Source organism: Pseudorasbora parva, chromosome 6 (genome assembly GCF_024679245.1).
Source record: "Pseudorasbora parva isolate DD20220531a chromosome 6, ASM2467924v1, whole genome shotgun sequence".
In the NCBI taxonomy this organism is placed as follows: Eukaryota; Metazoa; Chordata; class Actinopteri; order Cypriniformes; family Gobionidae; genus Pseudorasbora; species Pseudorasbora parva.
In genome coordinates this window covers 29,337,586-29,361,373 of record NC_090177.1, presented here as the reverse complement: position 1 = coordinate 29,361,373, position 23,788 = coordinate 29,337,586, and the positions used below count along the sequence as shown (strand labels likewise).

General features: G+C 39.2%; 1 protein-coding gene across 2 annotated transcripts in view; it reads left to right on the top strand.

Moving 5' to 3' along the window:
• The window catches only part of mtcl2 (microtubule crosslinking factor 2), a 55,143-nt gene extending 32,242 nt beyond the window's left edge, over positions 1-22,901 (top strand). The window contains exons 4-14 of one of the 2 annotated variants that reach the window (XM_067446594.1): positions 1,275-1,337; positions 2,095-3,408; positions 6,970-7,098; positions 9,318-9,443; positions 9,581-9,811; positions 10,345-10,491; positions 10,618-10,785; positions 15,968-16,231; positions 17,161-17,225; positions 17,312-18,764; positions 18,877-22,901. In XM_067446594.1, the coding sequence (XP_067302695.1) occupies positions 1,275-1,337; positions 2,095-3,408; positions 6,970-7,098; positions 9,318-9,443; positions 9,581-9,811; positions 10,345-10,491; positions 10,618-10,785; positions 15,968-16,231; positions 17,161-17,225; positions 17,312-18,764; positions 18,877-19,029 (4,113 nt within the window). In that variant the 3' untranslated portion in view covers positions 19,030-22,901. Of the gene's footprint in view, positions 1-1,274; positions 1,338-2,094; positions 3,409-6,969; positions 7,099-9,317; positions 9,444-9,580; positions 9,812-10,344; positions 10,492-10,614; positions 10,786-15,967; positions 16,232-17,160; positions 17,226-17,311; positions 18,765-18,876 lie in introns of both variants that reach the window. The other variant, XM_067446593.1, reaches the window with a different exon arrangement.
• Positions 22,902-23,788: the final 887 nt, after the last annotated feature.

The following is a 23,788-nucleotide window of genomic DNA, read 5'->3' as shown; positions in this document are numbered from 1 at the left end:
GATTTTTTTCCTCATATTTTCATTTTGGTTGCTTAGTGCAAGGAATTTTCCACATTCATGTTGCCACATGAGTTCTGGAAGCAAACAAAAAAAGAATGCATCATTTGCACACCCTAGATAAACTTCTGTTGGTACATCATCAGCTGTTAAAGGAAACATGAGTCATGAAAGATGTTTTCTTTATACAGTGAGTGTCAGACAATTATTCAATTTAAACTATGTATTATGAGTTCCTAATAAAGTTATTGGCCAACTGATACAAATTTCCTTGCAAATGCCAATTTTTACTCTCCTTACCATTATGGAATTGTGCTAGTATGAGTGACAAAGCGAAAGAGACACGCATCCATTGCATTAGAAAGGCAAAACGGCATCAGTCTTGCAGAGTAGATGGGATTTTAACTTTGGAGTGCCAGAGCAGATTGCGAGTGAGTGTGAGTGTGTTTGTGCTGGAGGAGTCAATGATAGAAGAAAAACCTGTCACAAAGCATGTATACACACTGTACAACCTTGAGGTGTTCAGCTTCTTTGCACGGGGCCAGTGTGAATGAGCAGTGGGATTAATGACGTTGCTATAATCTCATTATGTTTAGACTTCTTTCCCACAGACTCAGCAATACTGCATTAAATTAAAAAACAGTGGCACAAGAAGGTCGATACACTGCTAAGTCACTGCTTTCATTTTCTTTCAGCAGAAAACTATTGATTTTAATGAAGTTTAGCGCCATTAAAAGCTGCGTTTCAATTAACCTGTGCCATTCTGTCAGCCCACACACAACAAGAAGTGAAAATTGGATTTTTCGCAGCAGTTTGTCTGGATGTATCTATTCCTGTGTGTTTTTTAATGAAGACAAACATGGGTGTAGTTGCATGGTTCTGGAGAACATTACACTAGAAGTGATTCTGTTTGAATTTTGTTATGCAAAAAATCTGTTTTATGTTATGAATGTGTATTTTGTCATGGATGAAAACCTGTATTAACCAATCAGCATCCAAGATTCAACTATTCATTTTTAAAATGTATCTGATAGTTCTCTCTTCTCCTCCTATCGCCATTTCCTGCAGTGGAAACAATGCAATACCTCACATTCTGATGTGTATCATTTTAATTTAATGCTAGTTTCCTGCCAAATTATGATTTATCAGTAAAAATATCACAGAGATAGAAGTGATAGTGCGATAGTGTGGATATATAGTGGCTTGGGAGTGGGATAACAAGAGCTATTCATGCTGTAACACATTTTAATTAAATGTATCACTTCTTTCCTCTTTAGAACTCTGTGAAGAAGAGAGGTGCCAGACCAAACAACAAACCTGATAAAAAAGCATCGCCTCAGGTAATACACACTAATACTACAATACATTTTATGACTTAATTTGTTTCTAAAGTGATATTACAATGACCTGAAAGAGGACTGGTAAAGTACAGCATTGATAGCGAACAGTATGTTTAGTACAGGTGCTATGAATTTAAAGCTTTCATTGTTCTATTATTTCTTAAGACCATCAAGGTCTTGGTCTTCATTCTTGATCAAGCTCATACAAAGTGGTCTTTGTTTAGTTATCAATATAGCACTGTTTCACACATAAAACATTTATCACAACAGAGATACTGAGTTGTTCTTGTAAATGTAGAATTTTATTTCCCATTATAACACATTTTCACTGCAGTGGTGCAGGGATCATAATAGACCACAAACCTCTCATATAATCTCTCCCACTGTAACATAACCTGCTTCCGAAAACATCTTTGTTAACAACTTTTTGAGAATGTTTGAACATCGGAATTCAGGTGGATAAATAAAATAAGTAACTGTGGAAAAGGACAAATGTGTGTTGTTTTTTGAACTATGTGGTGAGGACATTTCCCCACCTTAGCTATTGCCTTAGATGGCTCCTGGTTCAAGATCAGCAGGTTTAACAAGCTGGTGCAGAGGCAGATTTTTCATCGAGAACTGTGTGGAACAAGGCCACGTTGCCCACTGGCTCCGGCACCAACAATTTTGTAGTGTAAAATAGGTATAAATGGACAGCATATTGTTCAATATTTTAGCAGTTAACAATTGTTTGGTCTCTGCAAATGTTCCTCTCCAGCCTCCAGAGGACAGTTCAGACCTGAAGTGCCAGCTTCACTTCGCCAAGGAGGAGTCAGCTCTCATGTGCAAGAAACTCACCAAGATGGTTAAAGACAACGAGGCCATGAGGGAGGAATTGGCAAAGTATCGTTCTGTGTACGGAGAGGTTGATGCCTCACTTACTGTCGAAGAGGTCGCTGACTCTCCTCACACCCGAGAGGCTGAGGTCAAAGTACACCTGAAACTTGTGGAAGAGGAGGCAAACCTTCTAAGTCGACGGATCGTAGAGTTGGAGGTGGAGAACCGTGGCCTTCGCGCCGAAATGGATGACATGAAGATCCAGGATTCCCCGGGTGGAGTCAGCGTCACAGGTGGAGTCGTGAGTCACCTGATGCTTTCCACGTCTGAGAATGTGATGGAACTACAGCGGCATCTACAGTTTGTGGAAGAAGAGGCGGATCTGCTGCAGCGATCTCTGATAGAAATGGAAGAACAGAACAAGCTCTTGATGAACGAGATCAACCATTACAAATCCGATCTTTCCGCTGTCACAGAGATAGATCCGTCGCCGTCCACAACAATCAATCCACCCAAAATCATTCCTGGTGCTTCTGAAGATGAGGGATCTGGTCTAAACGAAGCCACCCATAAAGAACTGCTTGCTGCCAGGCTGCAGATCGCAGAGCTGAATGGCAAAGTAAAGAAGCTCCAATATGAGAACCGCGTGCTTCTGTCCAACCTTCAACGGTGTGACTTGGCCTCCAACCAGGGTTCTGCACGTCCAGCTCTTGAAACCGATGCTGAAGCAGGGGACTCAGCTGAGTGCGTCCCCAGCCAGGTGCACCGTGAAGGTCCGGTGGGGGATGAGCAGAACGATATTGTGGAGGAAAATAATCCAAAGGTTTCAGTAACAAGTCACACTCCTTCTGCTCAGGGCCTCAACATAAAAGACCTTCTCGCTATCCGCGACCAGGCGCAACTCATTACCTCAGCCATTCAGCTTCTGACATCACCCGACCCCTCCAGTGTCACACCAGATGCTGTCTATCGTAAGATTACAACAAATGAGTCTGCGGAATCGGTTCTGCTGGAGAAGACCCAGACTCAGAGCTCCACACTGCCCCTGGTGGAGGCCTTGTATGGCAGACTGCAGTCCCTACAGGCTCAGCTACAGACCCTCAGTGAAAGGGTGGATGCCCTGGGACAGTCCCCAGAGAGGGAGCGCGTGGAAGGGATGTCCCTGATGCCCCTGATGTCTGAGGTGGAAGACCCTGCAGCAAATTGCTCACGCCCTGCAGATGCTCAGTTCAACCAGAACATGGCCCAACAGAAGGTACACGTCCAATCTCCCTTGCATCTTTATTCTTTCCTTTTTGCTTGAAGTTTTGTCTTTTTTCCCAGCAATTTTCTTTTCTTTTTTTTGTTGCTTTGCTTGATTAGATTGAGTTGTATTTACATTGCCCTTTCCCTTCGAAAGGTTTGTCGACCTCTAGAGCTGCAGGATTAACCGCGATCCCGATTTAAACACCCATGCAATCTCATTCCTAAATGACAATGATTCGCCCATGTCTATTAAACCTTTGACAAAATCATTCAAACATTTAAATCTGTGAAACATTTAAATCTGTGTTAACGCTGCCGTTGAACAAAGAGAAATCAGTTTTCAGGTAGAGGTATGAAACAGCTTCACAAACACTCTTATTAACCACACAGTATCGTTATTTCTGTGTTACAAATATTCATATTATCACAGAAGTGCTGATGTCTACAAAGCAATTAAAATAGAGCATCACTTTTGTTAAGTCACATGTGGCGATATATTGTGACAAAAACAATATTTGTCATTGAATCATTCATTCACGAGATTGTAAAAAAAAAAAAAAGTTTATTCATCCAGTAATGAAACAAGTAAAGTATTTATTAATCATTGTAATTCGAACTTTTTTTTAAAAACAATTAATTCTAATGAATTAAATTAGAGTGTAGCAATTAACATTTTGTCAGAACCGCTAGTAAATTACATGTTATTTTGTTTAGTTATCTTTTCAGAATCATGGGAGAATCGTGATCTCTGTTTGAAGCTAAATAAATTGTCATTCTCAATTTATCCAGAAAAAATCGTGCAGCTCTACCGACTACAACAATGCATGCTTATAATGCATTATAAGGCTTCATAGTGGATAGAATTTAGGCCTCTAATGGAGTTATCATTATTGTGATGAGAACTGTTTTGTTGTGAAAGTTTTAATTTTTAATTAATGAATACGCTTTTTTGGCACTGGCGAAGTATTTGATGTCTAGATTCAAATGAGATGCAATATTATAAGATTGTTTGTTTACTAGTATAATAATGTATTATAGAATTTGGACTTGGCTGTTTCCAATACATATTTGACCTGACTGTTTCGAGTGATGTCAACCTGGAGGGCCACTGTCCTGGTTTGCGTTTCCCAAAAGCATCTTAAGCCTAAATTGATCGTGGAGACCATTGGTGACCATTGGTCTCGTTTAATACATCTGAGATGATTTGACAGATCCCAGATCATCTAACCGTGATAACTGATCTCTGGCTAATTTGGTTCCTCAAACAAATTTGTGGATTGGTTTAAAATATCTGGATTAAGTTATCTAAAGCCGGGTACACACTGTGCGATTTTGGCCATGATTTGGCCGTCTGAGACAAATTGTGCAAATCCTAAAAGATTCCTCTGATCCTAGGCTAAAATCTGAAGTCTTTAACCGTTAGTTTGACCACTGGCAGCCGATTAATGACCGCTGTGCTAAAATTTTATCTCAGCCGAAATTCTGGCAGTGTCATAAGATTTGGCACACAATCCTGCAGTGTGTCTTCTCCTACGACAATCATCATATATCCGGTTTTTTAAAGACCAAACAGAGAGATAGAGATTTCTTTGTATCCACCATTTCAGTCCCACTTGTAATGCATCTCACTGTCATTAAAAGTGTCATTGATGGATGATATAAAACACCGGATGTGTTTTCTTGCATGTGTCCGTTTTTAGCAGGCCTTGACTATCGTACAGTCTGACATTGATGACAACTGACAATCTTACAGTGTTGCATGTATTACATCGGGGATCATGTTTGTACAGTCTGACAAGCAACATTCGCAAAGGATTTAGAAAAATCGCACAGTGTGCATGACCCTGAAGATTACTGCGCGTTCTTGTGTTCCCTGAAGATGGCAGATGCATCGATACTCAAAACCATGATCAGCGATGTAGCGATTGGCTGGTGGCAAGACAGCAACTTTATGACATCTTATAATTAAAAAAACGAATTTCTGGACCTTTTGTAAGAAAACAGCCAAGTGACCAAAACAACATAAAAGTTATAGTAGATAAATTAATTGTGCACAGTTTTTGAAAAACATGATTTCCAGTTATTTTATATTCAGGATTTCTAGTATTTGTGCAAGCCTTAACATTTTTATTTTAATGTTGTAATTAGCAATTTATTTAATTTTATATTTGAAGCAGATTTGTTATGTGACAGAATTATTTAAAGTTTCTTAAGGGTCAAGATCAAGTTCTCTGCATCTCTTGCGCTGCATCAAGCCCCTGTCACCACTCAAATTAATGCACCGCCCAGAATAACTGCACAGCATGTGTGTAAATATAATAATACAATTATATTATTATTGAATGCCCTTGGTTCTGTAAGGAACACTTGTAATAAACTAGCAGTGTCTGGGACATATTTTAAGTATCAACACCACTTAAAAAGATTCTAATCCTGTTTACATGAAATAAGCTGCTCCAGAGCAGGCTTAAGTTTACGGATCTGTTGCTATGACAGCAAGTCCAGGATGACTGTTGAAGAACCAAACAATCCAAGATCAAACCAAATCATCAACAATCAAATCCACCTAACTGAGTTAGCAACATACAGAGATTTGACCCCTGAAGAGTTAAGTACCAACCCCAATTAAACACTAATCAGGGTCTTCAGGATTACTAGAAACTTCCAGGCCGGTGTTTTGAAGCTGGTTGGTGCCAAACTCTGCTGAACAGTGGCCCTCCATGAGCGGAGTTTGACACATGAATAAAGCACTCACAATAAGTTTGGCTAATCTGTTCATGTTAGCAAAAAGTGTCAAATAATGATTTGATATTAATAGTAATTTCCAATGAACGATGATAGCTTAGCCTCTTCATTTATTCACCCCCATGTTGTCCCAAACCTGTATGACTTTCTTTCTTCTGTAGAACATAAAATCATATTTTGAAGAATATTTCAACTGTTTTTGTCCATACAATGAAAGTCACTGGAGCCCAATATAACGGTTGTATTGGGCAAAAAACAGCAAGATTTCTTTCTTTTACTCATTTGAGGTTTAATCTAACAGCCATTTATTTAGGCTCCATTAGAGGCCCAACTCTTGAGATCCAATCCAGACTCTTCCCTTCCTCCTTCTCTCTCTCTTTTTCCTCACTGCATGGGCACCATGAACTGTGGTCGCTGCTACATTTTTTTTCTTTATAATTCTTTTGTTTCCCTCTACCCCATTTACTGTTTCCTCAAACCAAAGATGATGCTTTCACTCCTTGTTGTTTTGTTTCTTTTTGCCATTTTGTCTTATACCACAATGACCAAACTGTTTTTCCTATACATACTTTTCATTGTCTTGTGAGTTTTTATTTGCTGGTGATGTTTTATTGGTATCCTTGTGCCATTTTCTCTTTTTTCCCCTGTGTTTTATTTCTCACTTGTCTGTTCTGTCTTCGCATCACTGTCTTATATGCCCACACTACACATAACCTTTTTTATTCCTTCATCATATTCTTCTTGACCTTGTCTGTCTTTTATCATGCTCGTCTTTTATTGTTGTTTTGTTTTCCTTCATTAACTTGCCCATGCATGCATGCAACAGCCTGACTCTAGAGATCAGCCAGACTGTGAGGTCAAAGTTCACCTGTGCAAGGCAGAGGAGGAGAGCTACAGCCACAAAGACAGCAACAAAGAAGAGGAATCTGACTTAAAGGAAACAAACTCTGATCTGGTGAGGCACTAAAACATACGCACACACACACACACACACACACACAGACATTTAAGTTCTGCCGTCTTATAATTAAACACACAGTGGATCAGTTCCAAAGCATAAGCTAACACTTTTGGATAAACACAGCATGTTGTGCATCCTTCATGGATAAAGGCCCGTTCACACAAAGAGTGATAACTATAAAGATTATTTTTACGATAACTATGTTAGTACCACACCAGCGGGCGATATTGTTCTTTTTATACTAAACGCGCTGCGGTTTTGTTGTCTGCCTTTTTAAATACCCAAGCTCTTGGGGACAGGATGGGTCCAAATTGGCTGACAATGATTTTATGGTTTATCAGCTGGAAATAATCGTTCTGGAATTGATTACAACAATATTTGTTCTACAATTTGTGCAATTATCATTATATTTGTGGTGCGGACTTTTGTTTTATATTTAAATGGGACATTCATAAACCCTAAAGAATGTTAATGTGGTTAAAATATAAAAATACTGTTGCGTCCATAAATAAAACAAGACTTGTTCACCCATGCAAAGATGTGGCCAAACATAGCTCTCGCCACCAGCATAGTTTAGTTTTGCCTTAATCCCACTACGCTCTTAGATTACACTATATTTACCCCAGTAAAGGCCTATTTCATTTTTTCTCTGTTTAAGTTGGTGCAGTTTAGATGGCCAGTGATCTTTTTAATTTTGTACAAGACTTTATACAAACTCCTGAGAAATATGCACTCTTTAAACTGAAGACAGTATTGACAAGATGATTAAAAATAGTCCATTATGCCAAGCTTTAAATCATGAAAGCATGCATTATGTGATTTGGTGTCCTTCACGCTGTGCCAAACGCCCTTGCAGTATTTCAGAGAAACATCCAGCCAACAACAGTATCCGCCCAAACAATTCATCACCCAGGATTTCCACTAACTTGGCAAATGTGATTTTCACAAAGAAAAAAAACAACTGAGATCTTGTGATCAAGCTCTAGTCTTGTGTTTTGTTTCTAGAGTAGAAATGCAAAATATTTTTCCTCACCTCAACCAGATCTAATGTATTACTAAAGCAAGGAACACACCAAGCTGATTTTTGATCGTCGGCCGACTTAGTTTTTTCGGTGTTTTCTGCACCATTGGCTCTAGTCGGACACTGTCAGGTTTCTTTTGGCCGATTCAGCATGTAGAATCATGTTGTTTACAATCAATCAAATTGTTACAATCAAAAATTTTCCCTAGTCCAAATCCACTCAGTACTGCATTGTCACAAAAGTCAATCATTCACATGCCGAAGTGCCGTGAAACATGCAGCATTATTCAGCGTGTTAATGCAGTTTCCACTAAAACAGGAAAACAGAGATCCTTCAGCTTCTCCCCTTTTTAAAAATAGCCAATCACATTTCATTTTTAGCACAGAAAGATTGGCGGTTTAGCTTGGTAAAGCCGCTTCCTCCTAATCTCTAACCGTTTCTATCCCTAATCACCTCCATATCGGTTTAAAATTTAGCATTCTGTGCAGAATTCAAATGGGTACGATACATTTTCTGGTATGCACAAACTCGCGCATATGATCAGCTTTGTGCTATTGTGTCTTTGGACTGGAGCAGACTGTGTGCGCATGCTGACATTAACGTGAAACCAGAATTAATTTGCACCAATGGAACACATATTTAAAATATCTGAATCGTTCCCCTATTGATTATATAGTGTGCTATGTGTCACTCACCATGTAGAAAATAATAAATGTGTGAACCGTTTACTAAAATAGTGATTTTAAGCTAAAATGTGTGATTTTAGCTGCAGCTTCAGCATCTTTTTATAATGTAAGGGGGGATGTTTCAGATTCTCAAGAGCATTTGATTGGACAGAAAATCTGATGAAATGCTGGAGTGCAGTCATGTCATCAAAAGCACTGATCCATATATTAAAACAATACAAAAAAAGATATGATAATAAGAAAAGTTCTAGTTGTCTAGTCTAGGGACTTTTAATACATTTTTGGGGAAAAAAGACAATTAATACAGCTCTCTGCACACTGAAGTCAGACAGATTATTGTCTAAATTGATGTAGTCATAAAGACTAGTTATTATTTTGGCAAAAAAAAGTGACATTTACAAGGCTTTTGTTCCAGTCTTTTTGTATTACAACTACTGTGCAGCTATTGCATTTACTGATTACCTTCAATATCTCTCTTCTTCTCTGTTTTTATGTTATTCTCCAGCTGATAGAGCAGGTTGGCGAGCTGCATGCTCTGTTGTCTGAGGCAAGAGAGAAGGCTCAGGGAGCGCAGGAAGCGTTGTCACAGGAGAGACAGGCACGCCACAACGACACACATAAACTCTCTCAGGTGCAAACATGTTAATATGTGCATTCTCAAACACTGAAAATCCAAATAAATCAGGACTCTAACCCTAAAATCTGATTGGTTGGAGACCTGCACCTTGAGAGACATCTCCTCAAGTCACTCATTTTAATGTCTCCTAGCTTCAAGAAGACCATCAGAAGGACCTCCTTCGCAGAGACTTCCAGCTGCAGAGTCTGAGCCTCCAGACGCGTCTGCAGCAGAAGCTGTGGAGTCAGGAGAGAAACCTGCTGGTGCAGGAGTCACAGCAGCTCAAAGAGAGCCTGCTCCTTATTAGCCTCAAGCTGCGCTGGCTCCTCAAACAGTGGAGACTCGGCAAGAAACTAGACACTGAGAGCAAGGATATCCTAGAGGTATGAAGTTGAGGGGGAATTCACTATAAATGAATTGTGCCAAAAACAGATTTATTTGCACACAATGTTTGCATAGCTTTAGCACCTGATTTACTGAAGGAATTTAATAAAAATCAGGAAACGATCCAAACATGCTTGGAAAGTCTGAACGCAATAAGCATGACAACATTCATATTTGGAACAGGGTTAAACTGGAATATAAAAAGTGATAGAAAAGACATTCATGATGTTACAAGATAAATAAATGCTGTTTTTTTTCTTTTCTTTAAAATATGTATCCATAAAATTATTAAGCAGTATAGCATTATTTTCATAATGACATTGTTAATAATAAGGATTGTTTCTTGAGTAGCATATTCGAATGATTTCTGAAGGATCATGTGACAATAACATTTGTAATCAAATGCAGCATTGCTGAGCATAAGAGACTTATTTTGTAACATTTAAGATTTATAATATTACAGACCCTGACATTTTGAATAATAGTGTACTTTGTAAATATTATTGCAGTAAACGCTGAAATGTTTTTCCAGGTAAACAGTGTTAAAGATCTCCGCATCCTGCTTGAGGAAGATGGGCTTTCTTCCCACTATGGAGACAACAAGATGTCTGCTGCCGAGGAGCAACCACTCAGCCCTACACATAAAGAGCACAGCCTGGCAGAGAAGAGCTGCGCACAGGTGGGTTAAAGCATAGATTGACTGAACACCTTAATTCTGCAAGACACTAACATGCTTTAGATTTGGATGTCCTTATAATCCAGTCTTCATGGCTAATTAATTTCCATCTCCTGTTGCCCTCAGCAGCCTAGCGGATTCGGCAGTACTCTGTCGGACCTGAAGGTGGCGCTACAGGATCTGAGCGCCGAGCTGCGCGAGGAGCGTCAGGGTTCACAGGAGTTAACACAGCAGTTTGCCCGTGCCAAAGCATCATGGGAAGTGGAACGGATGCAACTCAAGAGCATTATCACTCAGGTGAGCTGCTGTGTCCAAGCTGTGCGGTCCAGATAGAAGGGGGCCACATTCGTAATTGAGACAATTTAAATAAAAACTAAGCAAATGTTGGACCTCACATACACTTGACTGAATTTGTATACTAATATCAGAATTCATGTGCCGTTTCTAAAGATCTCAGTATCCTAGCTGAGGGTGAAAAAAGTTTGTTCGCTGCCTTATGGCTTGAAACTTCAATTCAATTTGTAATAAAAGCTTATAGTGACTTTTAAATCAATATATTCCTGTAGCCAAGAGTAAATGGCATGTGTAGATCTATGTCTGCAGGATAGTGGACAATTTTTTAAAAAAGTATCCCAGCTAGAGGTTTCCCTTACCAATTTAAAAGTTGAAAATGTATGGTATGAAGAACTAACTAATATATATATCGATTTCTCCTTAATGCAATTATCTAATCAACCAATCACATGGCAGTTGCGTCAATGCATTTAGGCGTGTGGTCCTGGTCAAGACAATCTCCTGAACTCCAAACTGAATGTCAGAATGGGAAAGAAAGGGGATTTAAGCAATTTTGAACGTGGCATGGTTGTTGTGCCTGACAGGCCGGTCTGAGTATTTCACAATCTACTTAGTTGCTGGGATTTTTTCGCACAACCATTTCTAGGGTTTACGAAGAAGGGAAAACATCCAGAATGCGGCAGTCCTGTGGGCGAAAATGCCTTGTTGATGCTAGAGGTCAGAGAAGAATTGGCAGAGGAAAATACCACTCCACTACAAATAGGAAAAAGAGGCTACAATTTGCACAAGCTCACCAAAATTGAACAGTTGAAGACTGAATTTTTTTTTGCCTGGTCTGATGAGTCTCGATTTCTGTTGAGACATTCAGATGGTAGAGTCAGTATTTGGCGTAAACAGAATGAGAACATGGGTCCATCAGGCCTTGTTACCACTGTGCAGGCTGGTGGTGGTGGCGTAATGGTGTGGGGGATGTTTTCTTGGCACACTTTAGCCCTTAGTGCCAATTGGGCATCGTTTAAATGCCACGACCTACCTGAGCATTGTTTCTGACCATGTCCATCCCTTTATGACCACCATGTACCCGTCCTCTGAAGGCTACTTTAAGCAGGATAATGCACCATGTCACAAAGCTCAAATAATTTCAAATCGGTTTCTTGAACATGACAATGAGTTCACTGTACTAAAATGACAGTAACCAGATCTCAACCCAATAGAGCATCTTTGGGATGTGGTGGAATGAGAGCTTCGTGCCCTGGATGTGCATCCCACAAATCTCCATCAACTGCAAGATGCTATCCTATCAATATGGGCCAACATTTCTAAAGAATGCTTTCAGCACCTTGTTGAACCAGTGCCACGTAGAATTGAGGCAGTTCTGAAGGCAAAATGGGGTCAAACACATTATTAGTATGGTGTTCCTAATAGTCCTTTAGTTGTGTGTACAGACACACAGTGGGGCAAAAAAGTATATAACCACCAGTTGTGCAAGTTCTCCCACTTAAAGAGATGAGGCCTTTAATTTTCATCATAGGTAAACTTCAACTATGAGAGACAGAATGAGAAAAGAAATCCCGAAAAAACATTGACTGACTTTTAAATAATTTATTTGCAAATTATGGTGGAAAATAAGTATTTGGTCAATAACAAAAGTTCATCTCAATACTTGAGACTCAACACTGTTATATACTCTTTGTTGGGAATGTCAAACGTTTTCTGTAAGTTGCTACAAGGTTACACACTGTTGCTGGTAGTTTGGCTCATTCGTCCATGCAGATCTCCACTAGAGCAGTGATGTTTTGGGGCTGTTGCTGGGCAACATGGATTTTCAACAATTTTCTATGGGGTTTAGATCTGGAGACTGGCTACGCCACACCAGGACCTTGAAATGGTTCTTACGAAGCCACTCCTTCATTGCCTGTGCGATGTGTTTGGGATCATTGTCATGCTGAAAGACCCAGCCACGATTCATCTTCATTGTCCTTGCTGATGGAAGGAAGTTTTTACTTAAAATCTTACAATACATGGCCCCATTCTTTCTTTCCTTTACACGGATCAGTCGTCCTGGTCCCTTTGCAGAAAAACAGCCCCAAAGCATGATATTTCCACCCCCATGCTTCCCAGTAGATATGGCGTTCTTTGGATGCAACTCTGCATTCTTTCTCCTCCAAACATGACCAGTTGAGTTTTTACCAAAAGTTTTATTTTGGTTTCATCTGACATTCTCCCAGTCCTCTTCTGGATTATCCAAATGCTCTCTAGCAAACTTCAGACAGGCCCCAATACATATAGTATTTGTAAATTATACTAAAGTAGTAATATTGTCTTTTAGATGTGTTTCTTTTCAAGATTTATGGTAGTGAAATTAATAATTATGCGTGCAGAAATTTTATTCAACTTATCTTTTTATTAATGTAATAAAATGTCTGAATTATAGAGTAATTTGTCACGTGGGAAAATACTGTTAAATACATTGTGGCTTGTAACACAATAAAATCTAAAAGAGTCTACAGAGGTGAATTATTTTATAGGCAATTTGCACTATATGTGTAATTACTTAAGCATTGATCTCAGTGGGATGTAATTTTACTCTTGCACTCAGCATAGTCATTGATTTAACATACACAGATTATAGTAATTCCTCTTGGGAGATTCATTCTGAATACTGAAGCCAGATATGTTTCTTACGATCATTTGGTTGTCAAACAGGCTGAAGGATGCTGGATATGACCTGTAATTTTGTTATTTGATCTTCTGTTGGTTGGGACATGCACCAGTAGTCTGTGAAGAGAGCTGTCTGAGCCATCTGCAGTGTGTCATCAGCAATGTGGCATTTCAATGGGGGGTGAGAGGGAGTGTGTGCTTACAGGCGTGTAGATGGGCATGATGGAGAAAGATGAGTTTAATATCTGCTCTGAGACGCATTCATGACTGCGGTCTTCTTAATGGTTTAATTAATGGGCTCGGGAGTAACAGAGCTTAGACAAAGTTAGTGGATCATTCTGATAAACACAGAAGCTAAAGATGACAAACAAAAAATAAATAAAGTAGGGATGCACCAGAAATACATTTTTTTTTTAAAAATCTTTTTGAACAACCGAAACCACTGAAATGGTGACATATAGCTAGCCTGACGTGGCCATACTCAATTCTAGTTAGAATATGACTCTGATACTGCTCCATTGGACTTTAACTATAGGGAGTGTTTCAACCGAACCAGAAAAGACCTCAATTAGATACACCTACAACCAATCAGAGCAACAGCATGTGACGCATAACATTAGTTGTCAAATGTCAACAGAACTCAACTGCACTGTGTTGCCATGTCTGCGGTTTTCCCAGGAGTTGTTGTTGTTTTCCATGTCCGCGGGTCGAAGTGACCTTAATTATGTGATATATAGACCCAGGAATGTGAATTTTAGCAGCAACCATGACAAAATAACACTCATTTTAGCATGCATGCTGGAATAAGTAACATTAGAAGAAAAAGTGTAAACGATTTTTGACGGTGTTAAGGATACACAGAGTACTTAACACAGAGTACTTACACAATCAAAATAAAGGTGGTGATGCCTTGATTTCGCAGAATTGTAGAGTTGTAGTCTTTACCTCTACAGCTGATGGAAAAGAATCCGACAGGACTTGGGCAGAAATCATGTTAACGGATGAGCTAATGTATTAAATATTTATTAATATAATGTAGTATAAAGCATGGTGGGGCTGAAAGACGTTGGAGTGGAATGAGGCCACGGTCCGTGTCCTGGTTAAAATAGATTATTTCTCTGGATTTAAACATTCTTGGAAACAGTAAGGATAGTGTAAGTACACAAGTCAACAAAATATCTAAATTTTGGATATTTGAATCCAAAAATACTACATATTGTGCCTTTTAAGCTGATGGTGTGGAATCTTTCAATTTTAAAATACAGATAACAATGCATATATTTAAAGAGCAGGTAATACCAATATAACAAGAGTAAATTGTCATTGTACACACAATACAGGGGCACATGCATTTTCAACTACTCAACCTACACACCATTAAATTGCACCTAAAGCTATATGCTTTCCAGAGAACCTAATGATACTGCCCCTTTCACCATTACTGCTCTGATTGATATTACAAAGCTCCTTTCCTCCCTACCATTTCCTTCTTTGTTTTTCTAAGACTGTGGTTTAGAGAATAAGCTAAGCGATAAAGGGAGGAATGGAAAAGGGTGGGACTTGACACTCTAGTATTAGCTTTGACCTCTGTGGCACCAATAACAACCTGTCACAGAAAATGATTTATTACTGTATTAACAAGAAAGGTTATTGATATCAGTAATGCCGTTATTATAATTCTATGAAGTCTTTTATTGATGCTGTGCATTGTATTTTATTAATGTATACTTTGTGTATTATTAAGATGCTGCACAATTATTTATGTATTATGTGCGTCTAAGGTGTATAAAATAAATAGCAGTCTCCAAAGCCACATCAACAGTCTGATCGTTTTTATTTCTCATAATCATTGGGGTTTATGTGGAGGTATCTGGAACAAATATATTTCGTCCTCTTTAATAAACCACATCAACCCATTAACCTCTTATTGCCATTCAAAGCAAAACTCATTAGGCATTATTGCAGTGAGAAGCTAGACACTGATTGTCTGATGAGTTCCCAGCAGGCTGTGTTTTAATAATCTGACTTGCATGCAATTTATGAATTCTAAAAGATTTGCTCCAACTGAGAGAGCAAAGGCAATTCAAAAGAGGATAAGTGGGTGCCAGCTTTATAATCACTATTGCTGGAAACATTATACAAAATATAACCAAATATCAATCTAATTGGATGAGTCATGTTTGAAACTGTTGTAAAACTGCCAATAAAATATATAGAGTTGATGCAACTCAACTGTAATCATCCTGGAGCTAATGAAAGTTAGTTTATTTCAATTATTCTTTATAGTAAATGTAATTATTGTTTTTTTTTTCAATTAAGCGCATTTAACTGCACATTAATCTGAATATTTAATACTATTGGGCAAATAATATATATAAAATATCATGATGTCTGAATGGTGCTGCTGTCTGACTGCTTGGTGTGTATTACTGGGCTGTTTCTATGGTTACTCTTCTGCTTCTAAAACATAAAGCGTTTTCTATTTATCTCAGTCTCTCATTTTGTACTTTATATTTGTCATCAGCTGGAGGGTGGTAAGATGGGGAAGGCATCTGTGACTGGGGGTGAAAAGGATTCTCCAGACCTCAAGGGGGCGCTAAAGAAGGAGCGAGAGGAGCATCAACACTTATTGGCGGACTCTTACGCTGCCGTGATGGACCTCACCAAACAACTGCAGATCAGTGAGAAAAACTGGAGCCGAGAGAGGCTAGAGCTTTTGGAGCACTTCAACCAGGAAAGAAGCCAATGGGAACAACATATACGCGATTCCCAGAGCAAAGGCGCACAGGTCAGATGTAGTGAGGTTTAAAGGATTTGTTTTAAAAACATTAAATTCTGTCATTGTGTTTTCACCTTCACTTCATTGCAAACACACTTTCTTCCTTGGAACACAAAAGGAGAAATGTGACAGTTTCATGACAAGAATAAGTTTTAGGGAGCACAAAACACCAAAAAGTGTTCAATAAAAGTTGAAGAGTGGAACATTCTTCAATTAAACACAAAATTAGAAATCCTAAGAGCAGCAGATTTTTCTGAATTTCTCCCTTTTGTTTTTTGTTTTCGGTTTTGCATATCCGAATCAAAGAGCGCTTAATTTGCCAAGTATGTTTTCACACACAAGGAATTTGTTTTGGTGACAGAAGAAGCGCCCAGTACACAGAGACAACAACAGTACACAGATAGTAAAATGAAATATAAAGATATTTGTGATTAAGACACATATGTATACAAATAAATAAAATAGACAAAGCTGGTCCTGTTATGAGAGAACGGAGGGAATCCATGTGGCTGTGCACAGCTTGTGTTGGCCAATTGGAAAAAAGCCTGAAACAGCGTGGTCAGTGTCTGCACTAACCACACTGCAAGTAAGGCTGGGAAAAGAAATTATATATAGTTTTTTCCCCTTCTTTCTTTCACTCTCTGCCTCTTTGTGGCAATCAAGCTCTGTGCTCAAATTTCTTTGTTGCATATAAGATCCTGTATGAGAAAAGTCTAATAACATGCCTCATTGACAGAAATTGGGTCATTTAAATAGACATGATGAACCACACCACTATCTTTACCCCCACAGACGAAACTAGCTGTTTTGAATGACTTCATTTCCTAAAGAGAATATCGGCTGACTCAGTAATACCACATGAATGAATGGGAGTACTGTGGCGGGGAAGGCTATGTCATGCTGTAAAAATTTACTAAAATAGATAATTTCCTTTTCAGTCTCCTCATGATAAAACATCTGAGAAGGAAACAGATGTAGCCACGAGCAGTTCAGCACTACAAAGGTAAAATTACTTCCATAAGGTCTAAATTACATCACAGTTTTAATCAGACGTGATTGTTTTACTATATCTCCATTCTCTCCTAACAGGACCAAATCAGTTTCTGCCCTCTCTGAATTTAAGAGTCTGCTGGACACCAGTCTGTTCCTTCCTGGTCACATGGTCAGTGGAGTAAAAGAGTGCAATGTTGCACAGCACCAATCTACTGCTCCCACCTCCATTCTGGCTCGCACCGACTTAAGTGATCTCAACAAGAAGAATTGGAAGTACCTGACCAGCGATTCAGCAATATTGGAGAAGGGTGACCAGTTTAAGACATGGGACTGCCCAAGCACCAACTCTAACAGCAGCTTCCCAGGACTAGAGCTGAGCAAGGATTACATCCAGAGAAGCTACACCGCTCCAGATAAGACGGGTATTCGCATCTATTACAGCCCTCCAACAGTGCGGAGAATGGAGAGGAGGCCAGTCAAAGAAAAGGCCCACCAGGATTCCCAGCAAGGACTATCATCTAGGGATGCAGCCATGATAGAGCTATCAGGTCAGACTGCTATATCTCCACCCTTATCTACTACTTCCTCGTCCTCTTATGAGCAGTGGTTGAGCTCACTTTCACAGCAGCACAGAGAGTTGCTTGAAGGACGAACAGGAGGTTCTGTACCATTCCATGGACTGGAGATTTCAGGCAACCTTAGCGATGACATGAAGGAGATGACAAACTGTGTACGACAGGCCATTCGTTCCAGTTCCCTGGAGAGGAAGTGCAGCAAAGATACTGGGAGCCAGACAGTTGGTGTTTCTAGTACAGGAACACAGACAGCACAGTTTGTCAGCATTGGCCTACAAACTGATGGCCCCATTTCAACAACTAGAGTTCTTCAAGGGAAAGCATGGTCTCCTCGTCCATCCACCTCACTTGCATCTGTACGCTCCAGACAGATCTCTTCATCTCTGGAGAAAGTGCACAGTCGCATAGATAGACCTTGTTGCTCACCAAAATATGGCTCACCTAAGCTCACCCGCAGGGTCTCCACCTCCTCTTCCAAACTGGAGACCTCCTCAACATCCTCGAGGGATCGCAGTGTTTGGAATCTGCATAACCGTAGTGGAACTCAGGTTGGTTCTGCCTGGGCACGTTCCACCACCACACGTGACAGTCCAGTGCTTAGCGGCCTAAATGATGGCTTGACCAGTCTCTTCAGTGTGGTGGAACACTCCGGAAGTGTTGAATCATTATGGAAAGCAGACCCGTGCCCAGGGAGACAAGCCGCTGGGAAACCCTCCTGTCCTAGTATAGGTATCGGTCTGGGAGAAGCAGGAGCTCAGAAGTATGGCATGGTCCAGGAGTTTCTTCGCAATGTTTGTGGCAGGACTGCACCAGCAGGCACAATGGATGAACCAAAGCCTGAATGCCTACCCGGAACCTTGATCGGTACAGACAATATCACAAAGATCGTTAATAAGAGGTTTATGAAAACGCAAAGAGACGAGGTGGTAGCCAATGGAAAAGATGCAATAAGTTCAAGCTCTAGTACTTTGGAGGTGAGTTATTATAAACAACTTATTGTGTTAGACAAACTCCCTCTTCATCCAAAGCATAAACCCTGAATCAATTAATTATCTTAACTTTTGAGTTTTTTTTTCTTCTTTGTAGGAGTCAGTTTGTGACTGCAACTCACAAACCGTCACTTCCTGTTTTGCCCGCCACTCCCGCTCCACCACACGACATACCCATGGCCAGTGCAATCATCGAGTGCAAGATTCATCAATAGGAACTGAAGAGCGATTCGATGCCAGTAATGAGTGAGGATGAGGGTGGCCTCTTCTGATGCTTCTTAAAATTATCTGTCAACAAACTGTCAACACACACACCAAACCAACTGCCACACAAATCAACTGCCACATGCCAATACACACAGACATGCCCTTAAACAAACACATACACACATCATATCTTAAATAAAAAGACTTCAGGGTTACAAAAGTGGGACCTAGGAGAATTTCTGCATCTGGAGTGTCTCCAAACCAGACCTCAGTGTAACCAGCACACTTTAATGCCAAGGAAGGGGAGAGAGTACACCTCCCCTTTAGGTCCACCATTCCACTGTCAAGATTTCACATTGTAAGTCCTTCGTTACGGTGTAAACCAGCCAGTCCTGACTTTGAATTCCACCATTCCACATTCCAACTCAGCAATTCCTCTGTTCTTTATCCAGCCAACAAGACAGCTTAGCCAGCCTTTCGATCCCCATGGGAGAACCTGAGTAATCCAAACCCAAGTTTACACCAGGTCTTAATGAATTCATGTGGATATAAAGGAAACATAGAGCATGCAGCTGAACTACACAAACCAAGAACCTCAACATGGCCTTCAGTAAGAGTAAAACTTCTCCTCACAACTGCCCAGTGGCCCTTACTCTTGCCCACAAATAGCATTGTTTGGAGTAGCTGTAAAATTGTCCCTTAACCAGTCATTAATGGATTCTAGATGGAGTTCATGTACAACTTACTTTTTTCGAAAGTCTACAATGGACCACTTTTGCATTTGATGGTTAAGAAGAAAGTTTCTTCTTGGAAAGTGTTGCCACCTAAAACCAACATGGTCTCAATTTGGTTTCATGTTCATGTTCTCCACAGACAATCGTCAAACAACAAAGCTTGTTTCTACCACTGTATAAACTCTTGGGACCATCTTCCATTTTTAAACCAGCCAAAATATGAAACTCAGAATCTTCCCCTGGAATTCTCTAAAAAAGGACTGAATGATATGATTGATGATATTGAATTATGAATCTGTCCTTATTTAATATTCTTATTATGCTGTCTGAAGATATCTATGAAGAGCACGTTGGTAGTGGTAGAGTAGGAGGATAGCAGTTTTGTTTGCTTTGGTACTTTGTACTGTATAAGTGTTTGAACAGAGTACTAACATGTAAATCTCCATTCCTTGGCTAGGATGTCCTCTTGAATTTTAAAGTGTAATGGTCATTTTTATTATTGTCCCCTGCTTCCACAGAAGACATGTTGCTGGGTGTATCTTCTGCCATCCTCTTCTTTATTTTCACTGTCTACCTCGCCATCCTCCATCATTGTGCTGAAATAAACCTATTGGATCTTAGTTAGGGTAGATGCCAATTTTAATTTGATGCGAATGAACATGAGCCTATAAGAAATAAAAGTATAGACAGTTTAATGGGTTGTACTATTGGGTGTTAGTGAGTTGTGAAAATTAGATGTGACTAGAAAATCTACTGAACTGAGACCTTGTTCTAAATATCATTACTGGTATCCTCTACGGAGAAATGCACATGCAGAAAAAAAATAGTAGGCCAAATTGTGTGCACAATTTACTAATTCGTTCCCTCTATTTATAGATTGTGCATTGTAGTTATTAGTAAATCGTATGGACGGTTTAGCAAATCGAGGGAACAAAGTAGTAAATCGTCCACATTATTTAGCAAATCGAGGTAAGAAAATAGTAAATTGTGTACATGATATATCTATCGAGGGAATTAATTAGTAAATTGTGTGCACAATTAACTTTTTATTTCCTTGCACGTCATATGCGGGGCTACGTACTCCTCTGATTCAAAAGGTTGATTAGCTAATGTTGCATAAACTGTTGCGTAGTAGTCTGCAAAAAGGTGTATATTGGTCTAAAGGGCGTGCTTGTGAGCATCCTTCAGAAACCTAAAATGACAAATGGGATATCTTATACACCAGGGATGGGCAACGTCTGTCCTAGAGTGTGGCTGACCTGCAGAGTTTAGCTCCACCCCTAGTAAAAAACTCACCTGCACGAAGCCTTCAGTAATCCTGAAGAAACTGATTGACTTGTTCAGGTGTTTGATTAGGCACTTGATTGAGTGGCATTACAGGACCGTCGTTGCCCATCCCTGCTATACACCGTAGTGTTTCACTTAGGACAGAGTAAGAATGTACATCAATCCCTCACAAGTTCACTCATGCCAAATTGAATGTCGTCTACCCTGAATAAAATCCATAATCCTATTTTACAGAACACATTTGAAAGCCTCAAAATACTAATTATGCAGATATCACATTAATAAACAGACATGTTTAAGGCTGTAACACTGAATGCTAATTAATTGGCGATAGTGAGATTGAGATTAGTGAGATTTTATCAGATAATCCCAAAATGTAATCCATAATCTGACCGTTTGTCCATGTAGCTATGCAGTTACTGTAATATGCGTGTGTGCCTCCCTGTATCAGAGTCAATTATGCTTTGCAATGTTTTTCTCCAATCTCCAGTTGGAGTGGTGCTGCAGAAACTGAAGTTCAGAAACTTTTTGCTGGTGCTTTTCTTAGCTTTGATGACAGAATAGAGGAAACATTTTTGTATGCATTTCTCGAGCCATAAGGATTTGTTTATTCAGCTCTCTTTATAAATCAGAAATTAGTGAAACATTTCAGGGTCTGGCCAAAAAAAGTAAGAAGAAAGAAAAAAAGAAAGAAACCCAGCCTATTATATTCAGGAAAGTGTCTCCTTTTTACCTGTCACAGCCTTGTCATTATGTCCCACAGCTACCTCTTAACTCAAACCTGTATCTTGTATTACATTTAACCCATTCATGTTTCTTTTTGAAGGTCACAAGAGTGCCTTTTTTAACTTAAAGCAACAAGATATCTGCTAGAAGTAGGTTTTTGAGGAACCATCTACTGATGGCAATGAAATAATGGATGTTTTCAGAAGATTGCTGTTAGCTACTGAACCCCTCTGTTTCTTGAAAAGACAAAAATACTAAGTCTGTATTCATAAAGTTAAACGAAGTGCAAATTCAATCTATAATGTATAGCGTAATTGATTACAGAAGCCAAAATACAGTTTGAGTGAAATCTGCAAATGTAATCAGTCCGTCCTTCCTTTATAAGCCATTTTAACCTGTCTGAATGTTTCCTAAATTGCTTTGCTCACTTGTACATATCAGACAAACGGTGTACTGTCCCTTCAAGTGTCCCTTAGCCGTTTAGTCTTGGTATTCATGCTTCTGAGTTTGGTCGCATGATCTCTGAAAGAAAAAACAAAGGGGGGGAATGACCTTAGTTTAGGAGCTTTTTGTTTTAGTGCTCCCACAGTCCATTTATCAAATGCTGAAGTCTTACATCAAACCTCGCTGATGGTTTGAAATTTCCCCAAATTTAGCAGAAGAATGTAAATGATGCCAATTAGACACTTTTATAGCTATTCTTTTTAAAGCACTGAGAGAAGTTTAAAAGTTCATGTGGTTGGTGGTTTTAGATTTAACAGAGCTGTTTTGATGGGAGCAGCTCTCTAATTGGTCTTTCCATTCAAGTCACCCTGTTGTAATGCCTAGCAATATATAACACACCTTGTCGCTTATCGTTGTCAATATCAATTGCTAAATTATTATAAAGAGAATGCGTGTATATTTTTTGGTTTCCATTTGAAATCTCTTTTGAATGAAAAAGTTGACATCAGATGGACAATGAGGAACATTTCTAAATGTTTTAACTTGAAATCAAATATACTGTAAATAAATACACAATTTTTACTCTTTCTATCCTCGTGTAGGAAATTTTGAATGTCTCTGCCAACTTTGAGCTTGAATTCTGTACCTTTCCTCACATGAATTAAAAACATGAGAAGATTTTGTGTAAATAGAAACATTTTGAAAATAAAAGTGCTGAAAATTTCTTGTTTGACCCTTTTTTACATTTGGGCGGCCACTACAGTTGTTGACGCAAATATTATTTTATACTTGTCACAGTTAACAAATTAACATCAGCTGAAAAAACCCCAGCAACTGCTCATATGTTATCTGAAATGTGAAACTGAACGTTATGAAGAAAATAATTAACATTGAGCAGTTGTTTTCTAGAACAGATTAATTGCACCAGATGCCATTACAAATTCTATAACATTTTCTACTTTAAGATAATTTTTTGTGATGTTTTTTTGACTCTTTAATCTCAGCACATTCTCTTAATGTGCATAAATGTTCATGGTGATACACCGCTTGTGGAGGAAATTACTGATGTCTTCTCTCTTTGGAGTAGGTTGTAACGGTTCATGTCCAGCTGTGGACTGTGAGTCTCGGTCCAGCTGGATTCCGTATCTCCCCCCCCCACACACACATATACACCACTGCCAAAAGGGTCATGGAAGTCAAACTCAAGATACTTCCAGTGTTTTTGCCTGTTTGTGGTGTCATATTCACTTGAGAACATCTGTGATTTTCTTCAGGGAACTTTTTCCTGTCTGCCAAGATTTTCCTTTTTTTGAAAACAATCTAGTTTACATTTGAATGTGAGTGCGGAGAGAGATACAGGATGTGACCAAACAGTTGCATCATTCAAAAAAAAGCGATTTCCTGTCGCGATGGGATGACACTGGCATTAACATTCACAGTGTGATTCGGTGCAGGAGGCAGAGAAGAAAAAGGAAAAAGAAACCATAAGGGAAAAGCTGTGGCTCTGAATGTCATATGAGGGTTTTTCCTTTTAAGCTGAGATGCAATGCAGTAATAAATTCCATTTCATTCTCCGCTGAGCATAAACAAACACAGACTCATGACATGTAC